Source organism: Lactuca sativa, chromosome 3 (genome assembly GCF_002870075.4).
Source record: "Lactuca sativa cultivar Salinas chromosome 3, Lsat_Salinas_v11, whole genome shotgun sequence".
Classification (NCBI taxonomy): domain Eukaryota; kingdom Viridiplantae; phylum Streptophyta; class Magnoliopsida; order Asterales; family Asteraceae; genus Lactuca; species Lactuca sativa.
Window position 1 is genome coordinate 9,314,225 of NC_056625.2, and position 23,279 is coordinate 9,337,503.

A 23,279-nucleotide genomic window follows, 5' to 3' on the forward strand; every position below is an offset into this window, starting at 1 on the left:
GTCTTAAGGCCTTAGGTGTGCTTGGAGTGACTTTTGCCCTACAAAAAGGGGTTTACGGCCCAAGAGGAGTTCTTGGCCGTAAACTCCTACTAATTTATGGTTTTGAAGGGTTTTTGATGTTCTAAATAAGCACAAGCAATTGAGGATTAAAGTCCTTAAGCATTTGGGGGAGTTTAGGGCACTAATTGCCCTTGAAAAGGGGTTTACGGCCCAAGGGAGTTCCTTGGCCGTAAACTCCAAGAACTTGTGTTTCTTGGTTGCTTTTTGATCCATAAAGGTCATACCCTAACTCCTAAACAAGTTGTCTAACAAGGAATCGGGACTAGGAAGCCATCATGTTCCATTTTGGAGTTTACTCCCCAAGAACGTTCTTGGGCGGTAAACTCCCGGATCTTGTAATCTAAGCATGCAATTGATGTTAATAAACACCTAACAAGTATTGAATCACATATAGAAAAGTAGACTCACAATCTGGGACGAAAACCCGAAGATCCGTCAGAGAGAATATGGCTTTTCTCTATTTGGAATTGTGAATAATGAATTAATTTAATTCAGAAAACTATTTATAGTCCTGGAATATTTTGGCAGAAAATATTTTTATTCTTGATGTTGGACTTTAACATTATGAAACTTGAAATGCCCAAATTTCACAAAATCAGGAGCATCCACTCTCCTGATATTACCTAAAACATAAACCCTAAAGTACACAAACTTGTTCGGAAAAGCTTGAAAATCACTGAAACTGAACTAGCTTCTATTGAATAGATGATGTTCGTACAATGGAAATTTCGGGTTGTCACATCATCCCCCTGCTAGAGGGAATTTCGTCCCGAAATTAGAATTTAAGCAAATAAAACTTACAAACAATTAAGCGAAAAGATGAGGGTATTTCAACTTCATCTGATCCTCGCGTTCCCAAGTGAATTCCGGTCCTCGCTTGGCGTTCCAGCGAACCTTCACGATAGGGATACGGCTTTGTTTCGTCTGCTTGACCTCACGGTCCATGATCTCTACAGGTTCTTCCACGAAGTTGAGGCTCTCGTTGATCTCGATCTCGTCGAGTGGGACTACGAGAGTCTCGTCGGACAGACACTTTTTCAAGTTAGATACGTGGAATGTAGAATGTATGTTACGCAGTGTGTCGGGTAGATCAAGTTTGTAAGCTACGGGGTCGACTCTGGCAAGAATCTCGAAAGGCCCCATGTACCTCGGATTAAGCTTCCCACGCTTGCCGAAGCGTATCAAGCCTTTCCAGGGTGAGACTTTGAGAAGGACTCGGTCTCCCACCTGAAATTCCAAAGGTTTTCTTTGTTTATCGGCGTAGCTCTTCTGTCGGTCTCTAGAGGCTTTCAATCGTTCACGGATTTGAACGATTTTCTCTGTTGTTTCCCGAATGATTTCTGGACCAATGAGAGTACTGTCGGAAGCTTGCCCTCTTGCTAATTGGGTATCACCAACCTCAGCCCAACACAGAGGGGATCTGCACTTGCGGCCGTAGAGAGCTTCGAATGGAGCAGCCTTGATGCTGGTGTGATAACTGTTATTATAGGAAAATTCGACAAGGGGTAAATGAGTATCCCATGCCTTTCCAAAATCAATCACACAGGCTCGCAACATATCTTCCAATGTTTGGATGGTCCTCTCACTCTGTCCGTCGGTCTGTGGATGGTAGGCTGTGCTCATGTCCAGCCTTGTTCCTAGGGAATGTTGTAGGGATTGCCAAAATCTTGAGGTGAACCTACTATCTCTATCGGAGATAATGGAAATAGGTACACCATGCAACCGTACGATTTCCCTAATGTATGTTCTCGTAAGTTTCTCCATCTTGTTGGTTTCTTTGATAGGCAGGAAGTGTGCAGACTTGGTCAATCTATCAACGATGACCCATATGGTGTCAAGTCCACCCGTTGTCTTGGGCAACTTGGTTATGAAATCCATAGTGATCCGCTCCCACTTCCATTCTGGAATCTCTGGTTGTTGCAGTAAACCAGAGGGCTTCTGGTACTCGACCTTAACCTTTGCGCAAGTAAGGCATTTACTTACGAAGGTAGCAATCTCTGCTTTCATATTAGGCCACCAGTATAGCTTTTTAAGATCCAGATACATCTTATCTGAACCTGGGTGGACGGAATACCGAATGTTGTGTGCCTCGGTCATGACCAAGTCTCGGAAACCACCGTGTTTCGGTGTCCAGATCCGGTTCATGAAATATAACGCTCTGTCACCTTTGGCTTCAAAGTTCTTGTCCATTCCCCTAAGGGATTCACTCGACACATTTTCAGGTTTCATGGCCTCAAGTTGAGCCGCCTGAATTTGCTTAGTCAGGTGTGAATGGATGGTTATTGTTAATGACTTGACCTTGCGGCCAACATATTCTTTCCGACTTAGGGCGTTTGCTACTACGTTGGCTTTACCCGGATGATAACGAATATCGCATTCGTAGTCACTGTAACAATCGATCTTCACATTAGTACTTGGGTTTCTTTCCATCAACTCTAGTCCATAGTCCCTCAAAATAGCATATTGTTTCTGAAAACCCCTAACGACATGCTTCTGAGCCAATTCCTTTGCCCAATGTACCTTCATTCTTGACATGTTCATCTCGAATTTTTGGATGAGATCTTCTTGAAGTGCATTGACTGGAATGGTTGGATTACTCTCAATTTGCTTCACAATGTTTGCTGCAATGAATTTGTAGTTGCAAGCTTTAATGGTTCTTGATTGCACACACTAATGTTCACTAACTATGGTGTTCACTACATAGCCAATCTGTCTCTTTAGGTCTAGACACTAGTACAACCCAAAGACATTTACCCTCTTTCATATTTACTGTTTTGTCCTTGAATCCAGTCCTTGACTTTGTCCATGGACCTCTTTCACATTTTTCTTTGTTTTGAACTTCTGTCCTAATGTGAAAGCCTTTTGATGAACTACATCCTCAGAACAACTTTTTTACTTTCTTATGTCTTTCAACATCCTCTCTCTGTTGTTATCTTCATCTATAATAGGTGACTCAAACGATTTTGGGTCTATGACCTCCAAATCTTCACCTTCAGTAAAGTCAACACCACTACCACTTGCTTCTTTAGTGGTTTTTTGAACCCACTCAACATCTTCATCAACATGTATATGAAATTCTTTCATATCAACATCCACATCATCTACAATATTTTCTAAATCCACAAAGAAGTCTTCGTCCTCACTCTCATCATCTATCATATTACCCTCACTCCTACTACCCTCACTCCAAGGACCCTCACTAACACTTTCATTGCTTCCACTGTATTCATCCTCAAAAAACTCAACATCATGTAAATTTCCCCCCCACCATATTCTGCGTCCACATCCCCCATTACCTCATAATCATCTACTGGATCAGCATCCCCTTTTGGTTGGTGCTCATCCCCTGTGTCAACATTTTTTTTACCATAGTTATCCTCAAATTGTACCCCCTAAAGAGATCACTCTCTCGATCAACTGAGTGTTTTTTTTGTTGATTACAGGTTCATAGGGTACAATTAACTTTGACAAATCAGTGGACTCATTCAAATCCAACTTCTTACTACATGACCCAATTGATTTCCTTTTCATTCTAACCCTATTCATTTCAGGAGAATCATTCCCTTCAACTTCCTCAATACGAACCTTCAATGGGGACTTAAAGTAAGGGACTACTCTAGTATTTCCATGCTCGATGTACAAATTAATTTCCTTATGATTAAGCACATACCTTGCCAGCTGAATGACTTCCTGATCGGTGCCAAGGGGTAACAATCCACTATCCAAGTCTATCTCTGGGATCATGAAATGGTAAAACATTATACCTCCATCATTGTACCTTAAAACTGCCATCATATCATCTAACTCGTGGACTGAAAACACATCCATGTCCACAAAATCAAAGTGATCAACAAGCCCATCTATGTATGACCTTCCAGATACCGTATTTGTGAACGAACCTCCATGATTTATCTTGAATGTGCAAAAGCTTGAAATAGAACCTGTGAACATTCAAGAACAATAAAATGTTAATGATGGAGGAAAGAAAAATTACATTTCGTCAAAACCTAACATTACAAGGTCCGTGCTTACCATATTCTTTACGTAGGTCAGGTGGTTGGGTGTAGCGTGGACGTAAATATCATAATGTGAGCACCATTTTCCTCGATACACCCTTCAATCAGTTGAACTGTAACGGCCGACGACGATAAGAACTCACGATTGAAGAAGACGGGATGATCAAAAGGTTTTCTTGGGGAAAGAGATAGAGTGTAAAGTCAATGTCTGAAACTAAACCCCACCACCTTAATGGATATAGCTGTTATTTTATATGTTCAGAAAAGGTCCTTTAGGCTAAAATGACATAAATACCCTCATGTGCAAGTCACATGGAGCAACTTAACGTTGGAATGGACGAACATCCAACTTGGGGACCAAACGCGTGCAACTTATGTTCCATAGGTACTATTTGAGGGAAAAAAGTACCGTAGGGACTACATTAGGGAAAAATCCAAAACCTAAAGGACCATTCGCGTAATTTGTTCTTAATAGAATTATTATAAAAAAAAAATCAGATTTTTAAAGTTTAGAGAATTATTTATTCCATAAAATCTGCAATTTTTTTTTAAACTTTATTTTAATTGACTAAAATACCCTTATCATGAAATTAGATGTTATTTTTCGTTTATCTTTAATTCAATAATATATATTAATCACTTTCTTAAAATAACTAAAATGATTGGTCTATAATCAATCCTACATCCATACAATAATTAATTAGAATACAATAACCTCTCTCTCTCTCTCTCTCTCTCTCTATATATATATATATATATATATATATATATATATATATATATAGATTGAAATTATAAAATCACACTCTTTAAATGTTCATAATTCATATTATGGCACGTTTAGTCTTTCATAACAAACTTCCCATCTAGTAGGCAACAATTGTTTTAGTAGTCACAATATCATCATGACACACATGATATAAATTATATTGTTTTTTCTATGCCATTCAACTCAAGATTCAATTATATTAGATGGAAGACAAAATGTCTAACAAAATATGGTGTAAAATTCTTTATAATAGAAAAACTAAATCTTTTAAAATTACAAACATAAATTTAAGGTTCTAATATATGATATTTTGGACTCTATTGAGGAGCTTCATAATTTTTGATGTTAGGAAACAAAAAATATCAAATACAAATAGTATAAACACGTACTGATTATCTATGCATACTTTCTCATGTTTTATCAATATACATGATACACCGTTTAAGACAATTTGTCCATATCGAAATCCTTATTTCCCAAGTCCACAAAAGGTCACAATCCATCCAAAAACCAAAAAGATAGTCAATAATAACAAATGTTTTTTTTTCATAGAAACCCTAATACAACAAATATCCCAAATGCTATGGTTAAAATAAATATTTTGAGTAGTCGTGAGGGGAGAAGACTAGCAAATGTTTCCACATTCAATCTCTTTCATTTTAGTACTTCATAAAATTGTTAACAATTATTTAGTATCTAGTCTACCTTAATAAATCAAGATCTTTTTGCCACATGTCATATTTTTATTCATTTTGCTACATACAATTTTATGGTTATTTTAAATTAATTTTTATCCACATGTCATTTTATGGGTTTTTATTTTTTATTTTATTGAATTCCACATATTATTTAAATCTAATAATAAATGCATATAAATTTCATTAACGGACTTTCATTCTATTTTTAAAATTACTAAATTAAAGTTTCATTAATTTCCTTTGTTTATTTATCTAAATTATTTGTTTAAATTGAAAAAAGAAAAAACACTTTAATTTATAATTCAATATTTTTTTTTACTTTTCTTATAAATTCAAACTTTTTAAATATTTTGGATTTTTTATTTAAATTTTCCTTTAAATGAATACACGTCATACATTAGTCTCATATCTAGTAAAATCATAAATTATATAGTCTGCACTCCAAACAATATATTTTTTTGTTTACTTACCAAATTCCATAACAAAAACTAATTTTTTAATAAATAGAAAACATAATGATTCAATTATTAAAAAACAATTAAATAGGTAAATTAGTAATTAAAATAAATTAAAAATACCCTATCTTTTTTGGTATATTACCTATTATTTTAAGTGGTATAATTATTAATAATTATTGTAAGCTGACCGTTCAAAGAGAGAGAAAGGGATAAAAAAGGAAAAGAGAAAAGAAGCCTGAAAAAGGTCAAGGAATCCGGCCGTACCCAATTACCAATTACCCCCGCCGTTTGTTATTTGTTATCTTCGCGCGTCTCCAAATTTTTTCTTTCCCCTTTGCATCATTTGGTTGTACACTCCGAACATGTGAGCGGAGAATCCCAAATTACTCTCAAAATATGGAGTCTCCTCTGCTACAGCGCTACCGTCGCGATCGCCGGAAGCTCCTTAACTTCATAGTCTCTTCAGAGCTGATCACGGATATTCGAAAGTTTCCTGGTTCCGCCATCGATTTCGATGTTATCAGCGCCGATTATGTCCTCGAATGCATAAAATCCGGTGGTAGTTTCTTATTTTCTTACCTAGTTAGCTTTTGTTATTTTATTAAGTAGTTTTTGTTTGTTTTAATGACCGAGGAAGCTGTTGCTGTAAGCTAAAGTGAAGGCAAAGTAATTGTATGAGTCAATGGTTTTGATTTTCAACGTAATCGAAAGCTCCTTAAATTTCATGCTTGTTGACTCGTCATACCATGTCATGCCAATCACTTGAAAAAGAAATGATATGTTTTTTGTTTCATATAACACCGAATTTATATATTTATGGCAATCTTTTCATGTGTAAAATTTAGCGCGGTTAGCATTTTGTCTTTTAGAATATATTGAATCAATATCACTTTTGCAGCTAAAAGTAAAGTGGTTGATAACTGAAGTTCAAAAATCATATCTGCTTGTGGAACCGAAGTGGGGACACTATAATAAGTTAATAACCAATGAACTATATTGATAATCAGTGAACATAAGTTGTTGGGAGTATTGTTTCTGGTATCTATTAGGGTTTGGTCAAAGATGTAGAGGTCAATGGGATTCCCTTGTAAAGTAGTCTGTTCATTCCGCCCAAGATTAAACATAATACATATCAAATTAGAACTTTATACGAAGATATTTAACTTTTTAGAACCCCAAATCTCCATTTTGCAGCATTCTATACTATTTTTAGTCTTTAAAGCAGTTTTTATCATGTAGCTTACTGTAGTTATGATATTTTCTTGTAATCAGGTGGAGTGTTTGATGTTTCTAAAGCAACCACAAAGCACACTGATGAATCTATGTTCCCGCCAATGGTAAGGCTTCAATATGCTGTTTCTGGGGTTGCAAGAAATTAGATAGGACTAAGGATTTCTTAATTGGTAATATGATATCAGTACCATTATGCATGGTTGCAGATGTTGTGAATTTTGTGACAGTTTATTTGGGATTTTCTGCAGATACAGTCCCAATCAGGGGATTCTTTTTTTCTTGTGTCTGCACCAGAATCTGCTGGATCTCCACCTAGACGAGTGCCACCCCCAGTTGAGATCAACAGTGCTAGACAACATTCATCTATTCCCCATGTTTCTTCTAATGATTCAGAAGCAACTACTTCTGGGGTGAATGATCCATATATGGTACCCTCAAGTTCTAAGTCTGCAAAAAATATGGATGTACCTTCTTTAGGACTCCCTGTTTTAAGAACAGGTATTTGCTGTCCTTCTTCTTCAATTCTATAACCAGATGCTGTGGTTTTCTTTTTGAGTGACTGATACATAGTTTTAGTAACTTTTAAGGATTATCGGATGATGACTTGCGGGAATCTGCCTATGAAGTACTGCTTTCATGCATTTCATTTTCTGGGTACTCTCTCATTCTCACTCTATATTTTACTTTTTGACTTTGAGCTTTCATATGTATGGAAAAAAGATTGATAAAAATCTAATATGATAGTGCCCTTTTGGAATTTTACTTTTTTTTATAAATAGATAATCATATGTGAATATCTGATCTTTTTTTTTTTTGAATATTAGGATCACAATTCATTCTTTGGAGAACCCGAAGAAAGATAAGGGTTCTAAATTTCTAACCGGGTTAAAAAATAGGAGAGATAGAAGACATATGAGGTCCCACTCTGTTGAAAACCAATTTGAGCACATCGACACCGTTCGTGCTCAGATGCAGGTGAACCATTTCCCATTCATCACTATCATCATCAAAAGAGAAATATAAAAAAAGAAAAAGAATAATCTAACACATGTCATAACAATGTTTGTTCACTGGTTTAATTAGATATCAGAGGCAATGGATGAACGCATTAGGCAAAAGTTGATGCAGTTTTCTATGAGAAAGCCACATGTACCACTTGATATTCCTCAAATCTCAATTGAGCTCTTAAGTGGCATACAACTGAATGATTTTCTGGTTGAAAGATCATACACACAATGGAGGAAACGCCAGGTATGGCCAATGTCATGTTATGGTTTAAAATTTAAATAATTTCTTGTTGCTGTAACTTAATATATTTCATATAGGCAAATGTTCTAGAAGAACTCTTTGCATCCGTCAATTATCCTGAAATGCAAGAACTTGGGATTTTACTTGACAAGATCAGAAGTCCAGAGGTAATTAATATTTCCATCTCTCACTTTGTGTATTCTGACAATTCTGAGTTTAGTGCTGTTCATGAGAACTAGTTATTTGACAACTGTAGGAATGGAACATCATCATGACTCCTGCTGATCGTACTGAAGTGCTACTAGCTATTAGACAGGTGGCATCCTCTCTGTCATCCATGAGGGGGAGTTCTCATACATCTTACTGGAATGCTGGTTATCACTTAAACATAAGACTCTATGAGAAGTTACTGTTTGGAGTATTTGACATTCTGGATGAAGGACAGCTCATCGAGGTGTATTTCTTGTTGTTGCTATGTTTATTTCTATTGGTCTGATTCTTGATATTTATAATTTGATCTTGTAATAGGAACATGCGGATTATTTAAAGCTTATCAAGTTGACTTGGGGTACATTAGGCATAACTCAGAAGATGCATGATGCGTTATATGGATGGGTGCTTTTCCAACAGGTAAAAAATTCTTCCTTTTAGTGAGAATTTCCACTTTTAGTTTTGATTTAATGAACTTTTTTTTTATGATTACTGAAGTTCATCGAGACAAAAGAAATGGTACTACTAGATCAAGCAAACCTTCAAGTGCAGAAAGTTTTATCCGCCAATCATATAGATGAAAATGAGGAACAATGTATTGACAAAGTAATTTGTACTATTGACAACAATGGTGTCAAAACCAGATGCAATTTGGTGCAAGCAGTATTCTGTTCAATAAACCTTTGGTTTGACAACAGGCTGCAAGATTATCACCTGCATTTCAGTGAGGTTATTTCCTTTTTCTTTTGTCTGATTCTGTTTTTTTGTTGATTTTAGTTTTAGTACTTAACTAATCATTCCCTTTTTGTTATATTTCCTCTTCAGAAGCCAGCTTTTTTCCGGAAGCTAGTTTCTATGGGATTGGCTGTTGCAACAGATAATTCTGCTGCAATTAGGGTTAGGGTTTATGTTGAAAGATCTGTTGAAGCTACATGCAGGCGGGTGGAAGATACCATAAATCTTATATCTAAAATGGAAGGGAAGCATCCATTGGCTATACTTGCAAGTGAATTAAAAGTTATTGCTGAAAGAGAAGTGTCTGTCTTTTCACCAATTTTATCCCAATGGTGTCCAGATGCAGGGATGGTGGCCTCTGTATATTTGCATCGGTTTTATGGAGAAAGACTGGTTTGCTTCTTATGATTAATTTCAAAAATTGCCTCTATCTCTATTTTTCATCAAGCTTCAACATCTTAATAATTTGGTTATGCTTGTTTTGTAGAAACCATTTCTAGAAGATGTATCCTTTTCTGTAGATGCTATATCAGTGCTTTCTTCAGCTCATCGCTTGGAGCATTACTTGATTCAATCTTTTAAATCTAAAGATGAAAAAAATGGTGCTGGGTCATTTTCTGTTGATTTCTATCAGGTTAGTGAATTTTAGAACCTTAATAATGCCTTTGATTTTTTGAGGGTTCCTTTTTAAAAGATATAATTATAACCTAGTTGTTTTATGTGTACTTTGTTACTTCTCATTCTTTAGCAGGGGAAATGGATTTAGTTACAGTTCTGTTCTCTAAAATAACTAGAAAATGTATTTTTTTTTTTTTTTATTTTTTTTTTTATTATGATATTGTTTTGGGTTTAATGAGCTTCTATTATCTTTAGTTCTTATGAATTCTTGTAGAATATGTATATAACCAAATATTTTCATTTAGATAAATTTATAAATTATGACCCATCTCTTTTCATGCTAAACTCATGCAGATTAATAAAATAAGCCGCCCGATCATTCTGGATTGGCTTATATCGCAACATGAACGCATACTCGAATGGACAGGACGCGCTTTCCACCTTGAGGTAATGACTTGTATTTTATTGATGGTCCGATTTTACAATTTTGCCCTTACTCTGTAAATGTATGGTAATTAATAAAATAGGGTGAAATAAGAGGAACATTTTAATCATGTTTCAGGTCTGGGAACCCTTATCCAATCAGCAGAAGCAAGCAGCTTCAGTTGTAGAGGTTTTTAGGATCATAGAGGAGGTATGCAAAATCATGAACAAATTACACTCGATTCTTTTTACAAATAACATTCACTTTTGATTTATTTATTTATTTTTGTTTCATCTTTTGCAGACTGTTGACCAATTATTCGGGCTGAGTCTTCCAATGGACATATCACACTTGCAGGCATTGCTTTCAATAATTTTCCATGCCCTTGATGGCTATTTGCTAAAATTGTTTAGCCAGTTAGGTACCACACATCTATATCTATATACCATAATTAATGTATGATTTGTAATTTTTATAAACTATTGATCTGAGTTATAATTATATATTTAGTTGAAAAGAACCATTTATATCCTGCTGCCCCTCCGTTGACTCGTTACAAGGACGCAATGTTCCCAATAGTCAAGAAAAAAGTGGTTGAGAGTGTATTTCTTGATGAGGAAGTTGAGGAGAAATTAAAAGAGTTGACAGCTGTGAAGCTGTGTGTCAGATTAAATACTCTTCAAGTGAGTGCCAGCTGCCAATTATATTCCATTTCCATGTCACATATTGTAATTAATAATATGATTTTGTTATGGTATATACTATATAGTATATGCAGAAGCAAATTAATTTACTGGAAGATGGAATTAAAAAATCATGGACATCTACTATGGGAAAAACAGATTCTATGCTCATTGACAGTGAATCACTTGATGAACTATTTGTAGCCACCTTTGACAGCATCAGGGATTCAGTAGCCGATGCTATCAGAAAAATATGCGACTTAATTGGTGAGTTCATGCAACCTACTTTCATTTATATTTGTTTGCTTTAGCTTTCAGTTTTCCATTTCTTCCTATTACAACACTGGACTTTTATCCAAATAACAAGCATATTTCAAAGCATAATTATCCTAATAAGAAAAAAAAAAGTTGAAAATACAATGCTCTAATTGGGTAGAATCTTCAAAATATAATGTCTTAATAAAGAAAAGTTGAAAGTAAGTTTTTGTGGAATTTGGCCATAAACAAATAAAAATGAAAGTATTGTTTTTACATTATATTCTATTATATGTTATTCAAGGGCAAGGTCTGAAATGTAAATCCATTGTTTTAGGAACCAAAATTATCTTCTGGGATTTGAGAGATTCATTTCTTCTCCGTTTATATCATGGCACTGTTGAAGGATCTCGGTTGGAAAATTTACTTCCACATATCGATAGTGTAAGCCCTCTATCTTTCCCTCTTCACACATACATACATGCATACTATGGTTTAATCTGGTGAGCATTTTGCAGGTTCTTAACCATGTATGTGGTCTGATTGATGATACGCTTAGAGATATGGTGGTGGCTAGTATTTGTAGGGCAGCCCTGGTATGAATTATGATACATTAAGATATTTATTACTGAAGGTTTTTTTTTTTTCTTCAGATATTAACATAACATTTTTCATGTTATAGGAAGGGTACATTTGGATACTTCTGGATGGAGGTCCTTCCCGTGCATTTTCTGATTCAGATATCATCATGATGGAAGATGATCTCAATATGTTACAGGTACATTAAAACTTAAAACTAACCAGAACCAGATTAAGATTTAATAAAAAAAAAAATGAAAAATAATAATTTAATTTAATAAACAGGACCTTTTTGTTGCTGATGGAGAAGGTCTTCCCCGTTCACTGGTGGAAGTGGAATCAAAACTTGCCCATCAAATTCTAAGCCTTTTCTCTCTCGATGTATGCATCCTTCATCCCAAATTTGTTTCTACTTATGATAATAACAACATGTTAAAATGTGCTTATATATTTATATATTTTTTTTTTCCAGGCAGAATCAGTGATTCATATGTTGATGATGGCAAGTGAAAACTTGTCAACAGGATTTGGTTCCAAAATTCAGGGACAAAGATCATTGGATGACGTGGACACATTAATACGGGTTTTATGCCATAAGAAAGACGGAGAGGCCTCTAAGTTCTTAAAATTACAATACCACTTGCCTGCATCTTCAGGTGATCATGTTTAATAAAATATATTTGGAAGGGAAAAAAATAAATAAATATTTTGAGATTTTATTCATTTTGTATTTTGTATGTGCAACAGATTATGTTGAGACAGCATCGTACGAGTCAACTCCAAAGTCACCAATCCCAATGGGATCAGAGTTTTTAAGAAGTGCATCGGTGAAATGGGGTGAAAAAGGTAATAGTAGCTTTAGATTATTAAAGAAGAGGTTTCAAGAAGTGCAAGGAGGTTCATTCAGATGGAGCTAATATAATATAAATCACATTAGATGATTAGAAGAGAGCTTATTGCTGTTTGAGTTTCACAATCATTCATTCAAAACATGTACACAACTAACTCACCTACGTATTAAAAACATACAAGAAATGAAAATGAAAATGAAAATGCTGAGAACTGAATTTTCGCCTAACCATTTTGAATTTCTAGTTTTAATTTCTTTCGAGAGAAAATTAGTTAGAGTTTGGAGTGTTAAACTTGATCAACATTTTCTTAAATTGTGTGTATAAATTTGTTTTATTTTTAACCGATTTATTTATTTTATTTTGAACTCGTGGTAGAATGTGTTACAGAATAGAGTATTGGGAAGATTTATTACATGGTAGAGGATATAATTTTGATATGTATCTGTAGAACAAAAAAGAAAAAGAAAAAATGGGTCTTATTAAAATCATACCCTTATGGTTTTCATATAGATTTTCTTTCTAAGCACGTCTAACGACACACTCACAATACATAAGTAAAAGATTATGTTTATATATATATATATATATATGTAGGAGGTATAGATATTGAGTATAAGGATGAATTTGATACAAAAATGTTGGCCATACATGCCTACATGGTAATCATTAAAAGCACATAGCATTAGAAAAATAGAGAAAGATGCTACCAAGGTGATTCTTGCCATCTTGCCATGGACGTTTGATGATCGGTGATGATGATATTGCTTTAATTATTACTATACTATACTATATTAATATAAATGGTCCCTAGTAATAGTATAGTTTTTATGTTTTAAGATTTTGCCACAATATTTTTTATAGATTGACAATTTTAGTCCATATTTTATATGTTTCAAGCTTTTACCACAATATTTTGTATAGTTTGACAATTTAGTCCTTAACATGTAATTAGAGATTGGCCAATGTCATTTAATATTTGCCACTTTAAGTCCCATTATTTTGTATGTTTCAACATTTTGCCACAATATTTTATACAGTTTGATAATTTTAATCCCTAGTATGTTGTAATTAGAGATTGACCACATATCTATTAATATTTGTCACTTTAAGTCCATTTGACCATATTGACCTTCTTTTTGTCCCTTTTTTCGTCTTACTACTTATATTATGAATTTGCCACACATTTTTTAATATTTCTCACTTTCAGTCCCTTTGATCATTTTTTACCTTCATTTTGTCCATTTTCAATCTATCGATTTGTGCTTCTGTTTTGGGTTTTGTTTTATCATCTTTTTCTCATCGTCATTTCTTTGTGAATAAAACAAAACGCATCTCATTGCCACAAAGGTGACCCGTGGTTCACCACACGACTCACCCACTAGTTTATGCTATTTTACATGACACCACAACTAGTATATAAACTAGTTTATTCATTGAGTTTTTATTTGTGGAAACTAAAAATAGTTTATAAGTTAATTTTTTTATAAATAATTTAGACTAATGTTTCGACGAGCTTATTTGTTTGTTTGTTTTTGTTTTTGTTGTTTTTTGTTTTTTTTATTTTTTTTGTTTTTAGTTTTTTTGAAGTCCTTTAAAATATGTCATTTATTAATTATAAAAAAAACTCAATTTTCTATATGTTTTACATGTAAATTTATATATTTCAGATATTTGTAGTCATTTTTTATTAGCATGTTTATCAACTAGCTGATAGCTTTTCAGTTAGTATGTTAAAAATAACTTTAATCATAAAAACAGTTTATGATCTCTATTCTAAAATATTTGCATTTTAAAAAAAACACAAGATAAGAAGATTTTTAAAATCAGATAAATATGATATTACTCAATGATTATGGATTTTGTAAATCTATCAAAATTTTAAACGATAAGAAAAATTTCAAATTCAAGATATATTAAATCAAATGCTATAAACCAAACACATAGAGCATTAAATGGGTCCTCAACTTAGTGATCATTTGGTTAACAAAAAAAAAAAAATAGAGAACCATAATGTCATGTGTATTTAAAAAACACTAATTTTTTAGCAAAATAATCAATAGGTTTATAAAACATTTATTCTAAAAAAAATATTTCAAACTATCATTTCGAATTTTGAATTTCGAAAATAAAAAACTCCAAAATTAAAAAAAAACCGAATTTTATTAAAATATAATATGAAGTGAAATATATATATATATATATATATATATATATATATATATATATATATATATATATATATATATATATATATATATATATATATATATAAACGGTAAATAGTGTGAGAATGTAAAAAACATTATGTATATGTTGTTATTATATAATGAATGTTGTATATGTGTATTCTTGAAATAATTCTAATATGAATATTAAAGTTTCATTATTCATAAATTTATTAGAATGTTATTATTCTTTTATAAATTTATTTATGTGAATTTTTATAGTAAATTTTAATTTTAGTTTTAGCATGTGACTATTCATTTATTAATTGCTGAATAATGACATAAAACTGTGAATACAAAATTCATTGCAGTATTTAATATCTAAATTTTTTTATTTATGTTTGAAATGTTTAATATCACTGGTTTTCAATTAGATGTTTAAATTTAAGCAATAGTATCATATATATATATATATATATATATATATATATATATATATATATATATATATATATATATATATGATACTATTGCTTAAAATTATATATCTAATTGAAAAACAATGATATTAAATATTTCGAACATAACTAAAAAAATTATTTGAAAAAAAATTAAGAAAAGAAATACTCTGAAATTTAAAAAATGAGTACAAAATATGACATTAAAAAAAGATGTAATTTTTCAAAAATTGAAAACTAATTGGTAATTTTCTTAAAAAAATCATTTGTAATGGTCAATTTAGTGAATTTCCAAGAAAAATACGATCATGAGATTCGAAATTGCGTAGTTGAAAAAGCTCCCGGAGCCGACGATTTTTCCTTCAGTTTATTAAACACTATTGGCCTTTGATGCAAGACGATATAATGAGATTTGTTAAACACTTTGAAGATTTTGGTTGTGTTTCTAGGGGAAGCAATTCCTCTTTTATTACGCTTCTTCCTAAAACCAAAGAACCCCTCTCTCTCTTAATGAGTTCCGTCCCATTAGTCTCATTGGTTGCGACTATAAGATTATCGCTAAATCTCTTGCTTCACGATTAAAACGGGTTATTAGTTCAATTATCCGTGAGACAAAATCTGCCTTCATTGAAGGTAGAAACATTTTAAATGGCCCATTCATAATAAATGAAGTTTGTAATTGGTCAAAGAAGGCAAAACAAAAATTGTTTTTTTTAAAAGTTGATTTTGATACAATGTTTGATTCCATAAACTGGAATTACCTTGATTCGGTGATGGTGCAAATGGGTTTTGGTGAGAAATGGTGATTCTGGATTAAAGGATGTCTCTCATCCTCCAGGGCTTCAGTTCTTATTAACGGTTCAGCGCCTAAGGAATTCCACATTTCCAAGGGCATGCGTCAAGGCGATCCCCTTTCTCCATTCCTTTTTATTATCGCTATGGAAGGGATCAACGTCGCCATGAAATCCGCTTGCCAAAAATCTCTGTTCCGCGGTGTTTGAATCGCTAATCATGGTCCTATATCACATCTTTTTACGTAGACGATGTCTTATTTGTTGGCAAATGGTTAAGTTCAAATTTTGACAACTTAGCTAGGATCTTAAGATGTTTTCATGCTTGTGCAGGTCTTAAAGTTAATTTTAGTAAATCTTAAGTTTATGGGATTGGAGTTTCGACAAGTGAAGTAAACGGATGTGCGTGTATCTTGGGATGCAATGCCGCTTCTTTTTCCTTCAAATATTTAGTGTTCCCGTAGGAGCTAATATGCTGCTCAAAAGACATTGACAACCAATCATTGACCGGATTCATTCCAGGTTATCTGTCTGGAAAGCTAAAACTCTCTCTTTTGGCCGTCGACTTACTTTGGTTAAAGTTGTGTTGGGTGGTCTTCCGATCCAATTTTCTCCCTGTTTAAGGCACATTCTTCGATTATTGAGTTTTTGGAAAAAATTAGACGTCGTTTTCTTTGGGGAGGGAACGATAATTTTTTTATTGGGTGGCTTCGAAAATGGTTGTTGGTCCGAAAGAATTGGCGGTCGACTTACTTTGGTTAAAGATGTGTTGGGTAGTCTTCCGTTCTATTTTTTTCTCCCTGTTTAAGGCCCCTTCTTCGATTATTGAGTTTTTGGAGAAAATTAGACGACGTTTTCTTTGGGGAGGGAACGATGAAAAAAACAAAATTTCTTGGGTGGCTTCAAAAACGGTTCTTGGTTCGAAAGAAAAAGGTGGTCTCGGGGTGGGCTCTATTCTATCGCTCAATCTGGCTTTGCTTTCTAAATGGTTATGAAGATTTAAAACTGATCTGAATGCACTCTGGTGTCAAGTTGCATGTGGAATTCACAATTATCTGAAAAAACCATCTATTCTGTTGGCAAAAAGACCTTTTCAGGCACTTGGTATAACATTGTTCTCTTCTATCGCTCAATTTGCAGGATATGGAGATTTGTGCTTCAGATATACTCCAAATCCAAGTCAATTCAGGAAGGAATACAATTTTTTGGTTAGAAGATTGGTCCGGAAACGGGACGTTTGTTGACCGCTTTCCGAGCATTTTTAAACTTGACAGGAAAAAATCCTGTTTCATCTCAGATACGATTAATTTCATCAGAAATTTCAATTGGGCATGGAAGAAAAATCCTAGTAATGCATGTGATAAAGGCTTAAAATAAGGACTTAAAATAACTAGTTTTCTCCATTATTTCACAAGCCAAAAACCACACAATTTGTGGCTTCCTATCTTCATATTCTCTCTAGTTTTTTTTTTTTTTTTTTTTTTTTTTTTTTTTTTTTTTTTTTTTTTTTTTTTAAAGTGTTAAGAACATAAAGATGAATGTTATACTTGAAAACTTTTTTTTTTTTAAGGCAAACCAATTTCTTTGTCTTAAGAGCTTAAGAGATTCTTTTATTACAAAAAAAAGACTAGCATCTTATCAAATCAATTTATTGCTGGTGGATATCTCTAGAGAACTTCTATCTTGAAGTTTCATGCCATACTTCATCAACTTCCAATCTCTCATGATAATCAAAGTCTTCAAAGGTTGTAACACTTTTCTTTTTGTGTTTGTTTTTATCTTTCTAAGTCTTGCAAAATGATATTTTGGTGGGAATAAAACTAGTTTTATTTTGTTCAAATCTAAAGTCTTTAGTTGCTATGTTTATGTTTTTGAAATAACTTTTGAATAAAAACGCAACAGCTCTTTCGCAGGTGGACTTAGTTTCTGGGGCAAATAAATGGATATGCAAGCTCTCTTATGATAGGAATTTCTATGTTTGTAATTTGAGAACCCTTATTGATTCTAAGGTTACTACTTAGGTGGATAATCCAACCATTTGGGTTCACTTGGCTCCTCTTAAAGTTATTGGTTTTGTTTGACGTGCCTGTCTCGATCGGATCCCTTCGGCGCTTGCGCTTTCTCGCATGGGAATTCCTATTTCTTCTCAAAATTGTTATTTTTGTTCTACTGGTCTGATTGAGTCGAATCACTTTCTAGTGGGCTGTCATTTCGCTAATGAAGTTTTGAGCTGGATTTTCCAATGGTGTAACATTCCAGCTCAAAATTTTGGGAAGGTTAGTGAGTTGGTGGCTTTCACGGCGGGTTAGGGGTGATGTCCAAAAAAACATCATCTTTTTCTGGTCATCATATATGGTTTCTTATGTTGCATCTGCAAAGCTAGGAATAACTTGTTTTTCAAAAACATGAGAACTTCCTCTTCGAAACTGGTGGATAATATTATCACTTCGGTTTTTAGTTGGGTAAAACATATATGTCATTTTGGTGTTTGTAATTGGACAGACTTTTTAGTTGGGTAAAACATAAATGTCATTTTGGTGTTTGTAATTGGACGGACTGTATTTGCTCCCCATGTTATTATGTAATTGTTTTTTCTTCTTGCTATGCCTTGTGATTGATTGGCAATGACTTAAATATATTTATGCCGTTTCAAAAAAAAAATTGCTTATAATTACCAATAATCATTTGATTAATTTTGTGACTATCTCTATAAAATTATTTTTAATTCAAAAACAATATTATGAGCGGTGCGGCATCTAAAAGGCGGCTGATTTGTCATCTTCTACACATATTCCACATTCCACAATCTTGTCTTTCATATTTTTAACTTTAAATTCTAAAAATAAATCTACTTTAAACTGCAACTGTATATACTTTATATAGAATTATTTTACGAGTTCACAACTTCACATTAGTCAAATACGTTATTATTACTAGTGTTCTATATTGGGCAAATCAGTATAAGTGTTTATTGAAAATTCCTTATTTACATTTAAAATTAGCATTTCAGTATGCATGTGTTTAAAAATAGTTATTTAAGTACGAATGTTTTTTATTTTTTTTATTTTTATTTTTTATTCTTATGACATTACAAATGTAATAATTGAAAGTATGAATGTTCTTAAAATTCAAGTAATTAACCATATAATGAAAATTTAAAAGATGAACTTCATCCTCCACATTCATAGTAATTTATTGAATAATATTTAAAGTGAGATTGCTCTGAAAGATTTCATTTAGTCAAATTAATATTAATTGTTAGGGAGCATATTGTCAAATTATTTGTTCAACACACATTCCATAGAAAAGATGTTTATTTCGTTAAATACGTATTATTATTACTAAGTTGTTCTATAGTAGTAGATGAAAATATTTAGAAAAATTGATGAATCTATCTACTTTTTGATTCCTGAAACTGAGAAAACACATACTGTCTTTTACGCATCCACATCCACAAGTCCCTGTTGTGGACATTCGTACTTCGAAGCATATTTAATCTTTTATATATCTGATCTTTAAAAAACATGGCTTTCAGCCGTAATTTTTATTTAAGACTTTTCAACAAAAATATATTCCACAATACTAATCATCTAAAATAACCATGCAAGATTGAGAGATTTGTTTGTAGTTTTTTGCTTATAAATACTCACATATATGGTTTGGCTCATGAAAACCTTCAAAATAATAATTAAAGATAAATAGATGTTAATTTTGTATAGATAACTAGTACTATTAAAGAGAGAATCAGATCCAAAGTCGATCAAATCAAACATGAGAAAAAGAACAATTATAGTCATTTAAAACACTCTGTTCTTTATTTCGAAATGACCTAAAACGAATCAAAGACATTGTTGTAGCCACCAGCTCATCCTTTTGAAAAGCGTGTTAATTTTACAAAAGCGAAATAATTAAACACTAAACAGTACATTAATTTCTAAATATCTATCAGACGATATATACACTTAGTTGAATATTTTATCATATTTTATAAATGTATCTTTAATAATTTATTAAACAATACTTCAAATCTTAAATAAACGATTTAAACGCAATTTGTTTTTTTATCATCAACAACCATGTCCATCTAAATAAGCCAAACACTTTCATTTAAGAATTAATGCATAAATCGTGACCTTTAAACAAAACATATGGCCACTAATAATTACACTACTGAACTCCCCTGATGACTAACCGCAGGCAACAGTTTCACCGGAATTCCAATCGCCACCCGGTCAAACCTCACCTCCGGCAACCGTTGCACAACAGAATCTACTCTCCTCCGTGCCTGAAAAAGCGAACTATCCAACTTCACAACCACATTAACAACACCATGACCCCTCGAACCGTCCTTTTTTCTTAACCTGTAACTCAATTGCCTCGCAGTTCCCGCCGGAGAAAACCCATCGGCAATATCCGACGCCGGAATCCCACACCATCCCAAAAACCTAGGACCCAGTAAGAGACGGTTTGTGTATAATTGTAGGTATATATATGAGTACTTATGAGAGAAAAAACTAGAATCAATAACATTAGAAAGATCAAACTTATCGCCCCAAGTGGGATTCACCCCTCCTTCATGGTCCACCGTCGTTGTGTACACATGGCTCTGGTTTACGCCGCCTGAGGATGAGGGAGGGGTGGTGGTGAGGGTGATGAAAGGCCGGAGGTGATGAGAGAAAAGAGATGATAAGCTCGACGTTTTCTTGAGACCTTGAGCTGAGATCACTGTCATCTCCATTAATGACGAAATTGTTGATCGGAGATGGGAAATATATGGGAGGTGACGGTGGTCGGCGTGGTGGTTCTAGGGAGTTGCTGGGAGAGTAAGGAAGCAGTTTCCTCAGTGGATGACGATTTGAAATGTAAACGCAAGGACAATTTCAATGAGGGGGGTGCAAGTTTTTGGAAACTTCCTCCTTCAAAAACTATTGATAAATGGAATGGATAACTTACGTAAACAAATAAGTATTCAGTATTTTAAATGCTCGTCTAAGTTACAATCTTAACGTTAAATAAACACTTCATTCATTTTTTTTTTTTTTTTTTTTTTTTTTTTTTTTTTTTTTTTTTTTTTAACCTGCAAATCTAATCTTATTTCTAAATTAATACCATCTAATTCCACATGTCTATGACGGGACTTGAACCATCGACCTTAAAGAAATAGGGTACCACCTGATACCGTTGGACTAGAATACTCCTATAAAACTAAGTTGACAGTTTAGGTCCTTTTGCTATATATCTTTGTATAGGCTTAGTCCTAATTTTTGTTGGTAATATATGATTGGTAAACCTATCATCCCAAATATCATCAATCTTTAGGTAAAACTAACAATTCTACCATATTTTTTAATTTTCTATTTCTTTTGGCATTTTCTAAATTTCAAGGACCATTTTAGTAAATTTATTGAATTTAAAGAAGCCCGAATGAGCAACTAAGCAATTGAGTTGATCTTCAGCCTGACCCATATGTTTGACAATGTCAGAAACTCCAAAGACCACCATGACCGTCAACAGATCTGTTTGCTCTGTCAACACAACATCTCTCTTACCGCCAATAGCTTCATTGCCACCGCCACCTCTGCCTCCTTCATCGTAGTTAGACCTCCTGTTTCTCTCTACCCCTATCAGTAATCAGGCAACATTTGAGACCCTCAGGCGGAGGTTGTGCGAGGCTCCGATGCTTACCCCGCCACAGGGAGTAGAGGATTTTGTAGTCTACTGTGATGCCTCAATCACAGGTATGGGAGCAGTATTGATGCAGCGAGGCCATGTGATAGCTTACGCCTCGAGACAGTTGAAGCCTCACGAGGCTAACTATCTTACCCATGATTTAGAGCTGGGGGCGGTTGTGTTTGCCCTCAAGATTTGGAGACATCACCTTTATGGGGTCCGATGTACCATCTACACGGATCACAAGAGTTTGAGGTACCTTATGGATCAGCCGAATCTAAACATGAGACAGAGGAGGTGGTTGGATGTGCTGAAGGATTATGATTGTGAAATCCTTTACCATCCAGGGAAGGCCAACATAGTGGCCGACGCCCTAAGCCGCAAGGTGACAGCAGCCCCTATCAGAGACTTATGTCTGAGGATGACAGTGATTACTCCGTTGTTGGAACGGATCAGGGAGGCTCGGGTTGAGGGCCTCAAGGAAGAGAGACAAAAGTGTGAGAGGATAGTGGGCCGAGTAGCTTCGTTTGATTATGATAGTCGGGGGTTGTTGACCCTTCATGGGAGAGTATGGGTACCGTACTGGGGCGGAGTACGGCAGGTGTTGATGGACGAGGCTCATAAGTCTCGATTTTCTATCCACCCAGGGGCGACGAAGATGTATAGAGATCTTCGACCCGATTACTGGTGGCCCTGCATGAAGCGGGATGTCGCCTGGTATGTAGAGAGGTGCCTGACCTGCAGGAAGGTCAAGGCAGAACACCAGAGGCCTCACGGCAAGATACAGCCGTTAGACATTCCCGTGTGGAAATGGGAGGACATCACAATGGATATTATCACCAAGCTTCCCAGGACCGCACGTGGGGTAGATTCGATTTGGATAATAGTGGATCGGTTGACGAAGAGTGCTCATTTCATACCGATCCAAGAGAGCATATCGGCGGAAAAGTTAGCCGATATCTATGTGCGTGAGGTAGTGGCACGTCATGGAGTGCCGGTATCGGTGGTGTCAGACCGAGACGTCCGTTTTACATCCAGATTCTGGAAGCGGTTTCACGACGAGATGGATACTCGTCTCCATTTCAGCACTGCTTTCCACCCTCAGACGGACGGGCAGAGCGAGAGGACGATTCAGACTCTCGAGGACATGCTCCGGGCATGTGTCCTAGATTTCGGTGGCAGTTGGGATACGTATCTTCCGTTAGCGGAATTTTCGTATAACAACAGTTATCATGCGAGCATTGATCGACCTCCCTTTGAGATGCTTTATGGGAGGAAGTGCAGGACCCCGATTTGTTGGGGCGAGGTCGGTCAGCGATTAATTAGGAGCACAGAGGTGGTGCTCAAGACGACCGAGT

General features: G+C 34.4%; 2 protein-coding genes across 4 annotated transcripts; one reads left to right on the forward strand and one right to left on the reverse strand.

The window, feature by feature from the left end:
• Positions 1 to 6,260: 6,260 nt before the first annotated feature.
• Positions 6,261 to 13,048, forward strand: LOC111920801 (protein unc-13 homolog). Of its 3 annotated transcripts, none has more exons than XM_023916364.3 (23): positions 6,261 to 6,557; positions 7,274 to 7,338; positions 7,483 to 7,732; positions 7,822 to 7,888; positions 8,059 to 8,209; positions 8,318 to 8,485; positions 8,560 to 8,649; positions 8,739 to 8,936; positions 9,011 to 9,112; positions 9,191 to 9,421; positions 9,518 to 9,820; positions 9,915 to 10,061; positions 10,400 to 10,492; positions 10,608 to 10,679; positions 10,773 to 10,890; positions 10,980 to 11,152; positions 11,239 to 11,419; positions 11,745 to 11,851; positions 11,926 to 12,003; positions 12,090 to 12,185; positions 12,272 to 12,367; positions 12,459 to 12,642; positions 12,734 to 13,048. In XM_023916364.3, the coding sequence occupies exons 1-23, from the start codon at positions 6,398 to 6,400 to the stop codon at positions 12,901 to 12,903; spliced, it is 3,300 nt and encodes a 1,099-aa protein (XP_023772132.1). In that variant the 5' UTR covers positions 6,261 to 6,397; the 3' UTR covers positions 12,904 to 13,048. The 3 variants fall into 3 exon arrangements, with proteins under 3 accessions (XP_023772132.1, XP_023772131.1, XP_023772134.1); XM_023916363.3 differs by having other exon boundaries at positions 6,262 to 6,560; XM_023916366.3 differs by lacking the exons at positions 6,261 to 6,557; positions 7,274 to 7,338 and having other exon boundaries at positions 7,594 to 7,732; positions 7,811 to 7,888.
• Positions 13,049 to 20,330: 7,282 nt separating this feature from the next.
• On the reverse strand, positions 20,331 to 21,151 carry LOC128132984 (uncharacterized). Its single transcript, XM_052770005.1, has one exon. The coding sequence runs from the start codon at positions 20,987 to 20,989 to the stop codon at positions 20,414 to 20,416; it is 576 nt and encodes a 191-aa protein (XP_052625965.1). The 5' UTR covers positions 20,990 to 21,151; the 3' UTR covers positions 20,331 to 20,413.
• Between the last annotated feature and the right edge of the window lie 2,128 nt (positions 21,152 to 23,279).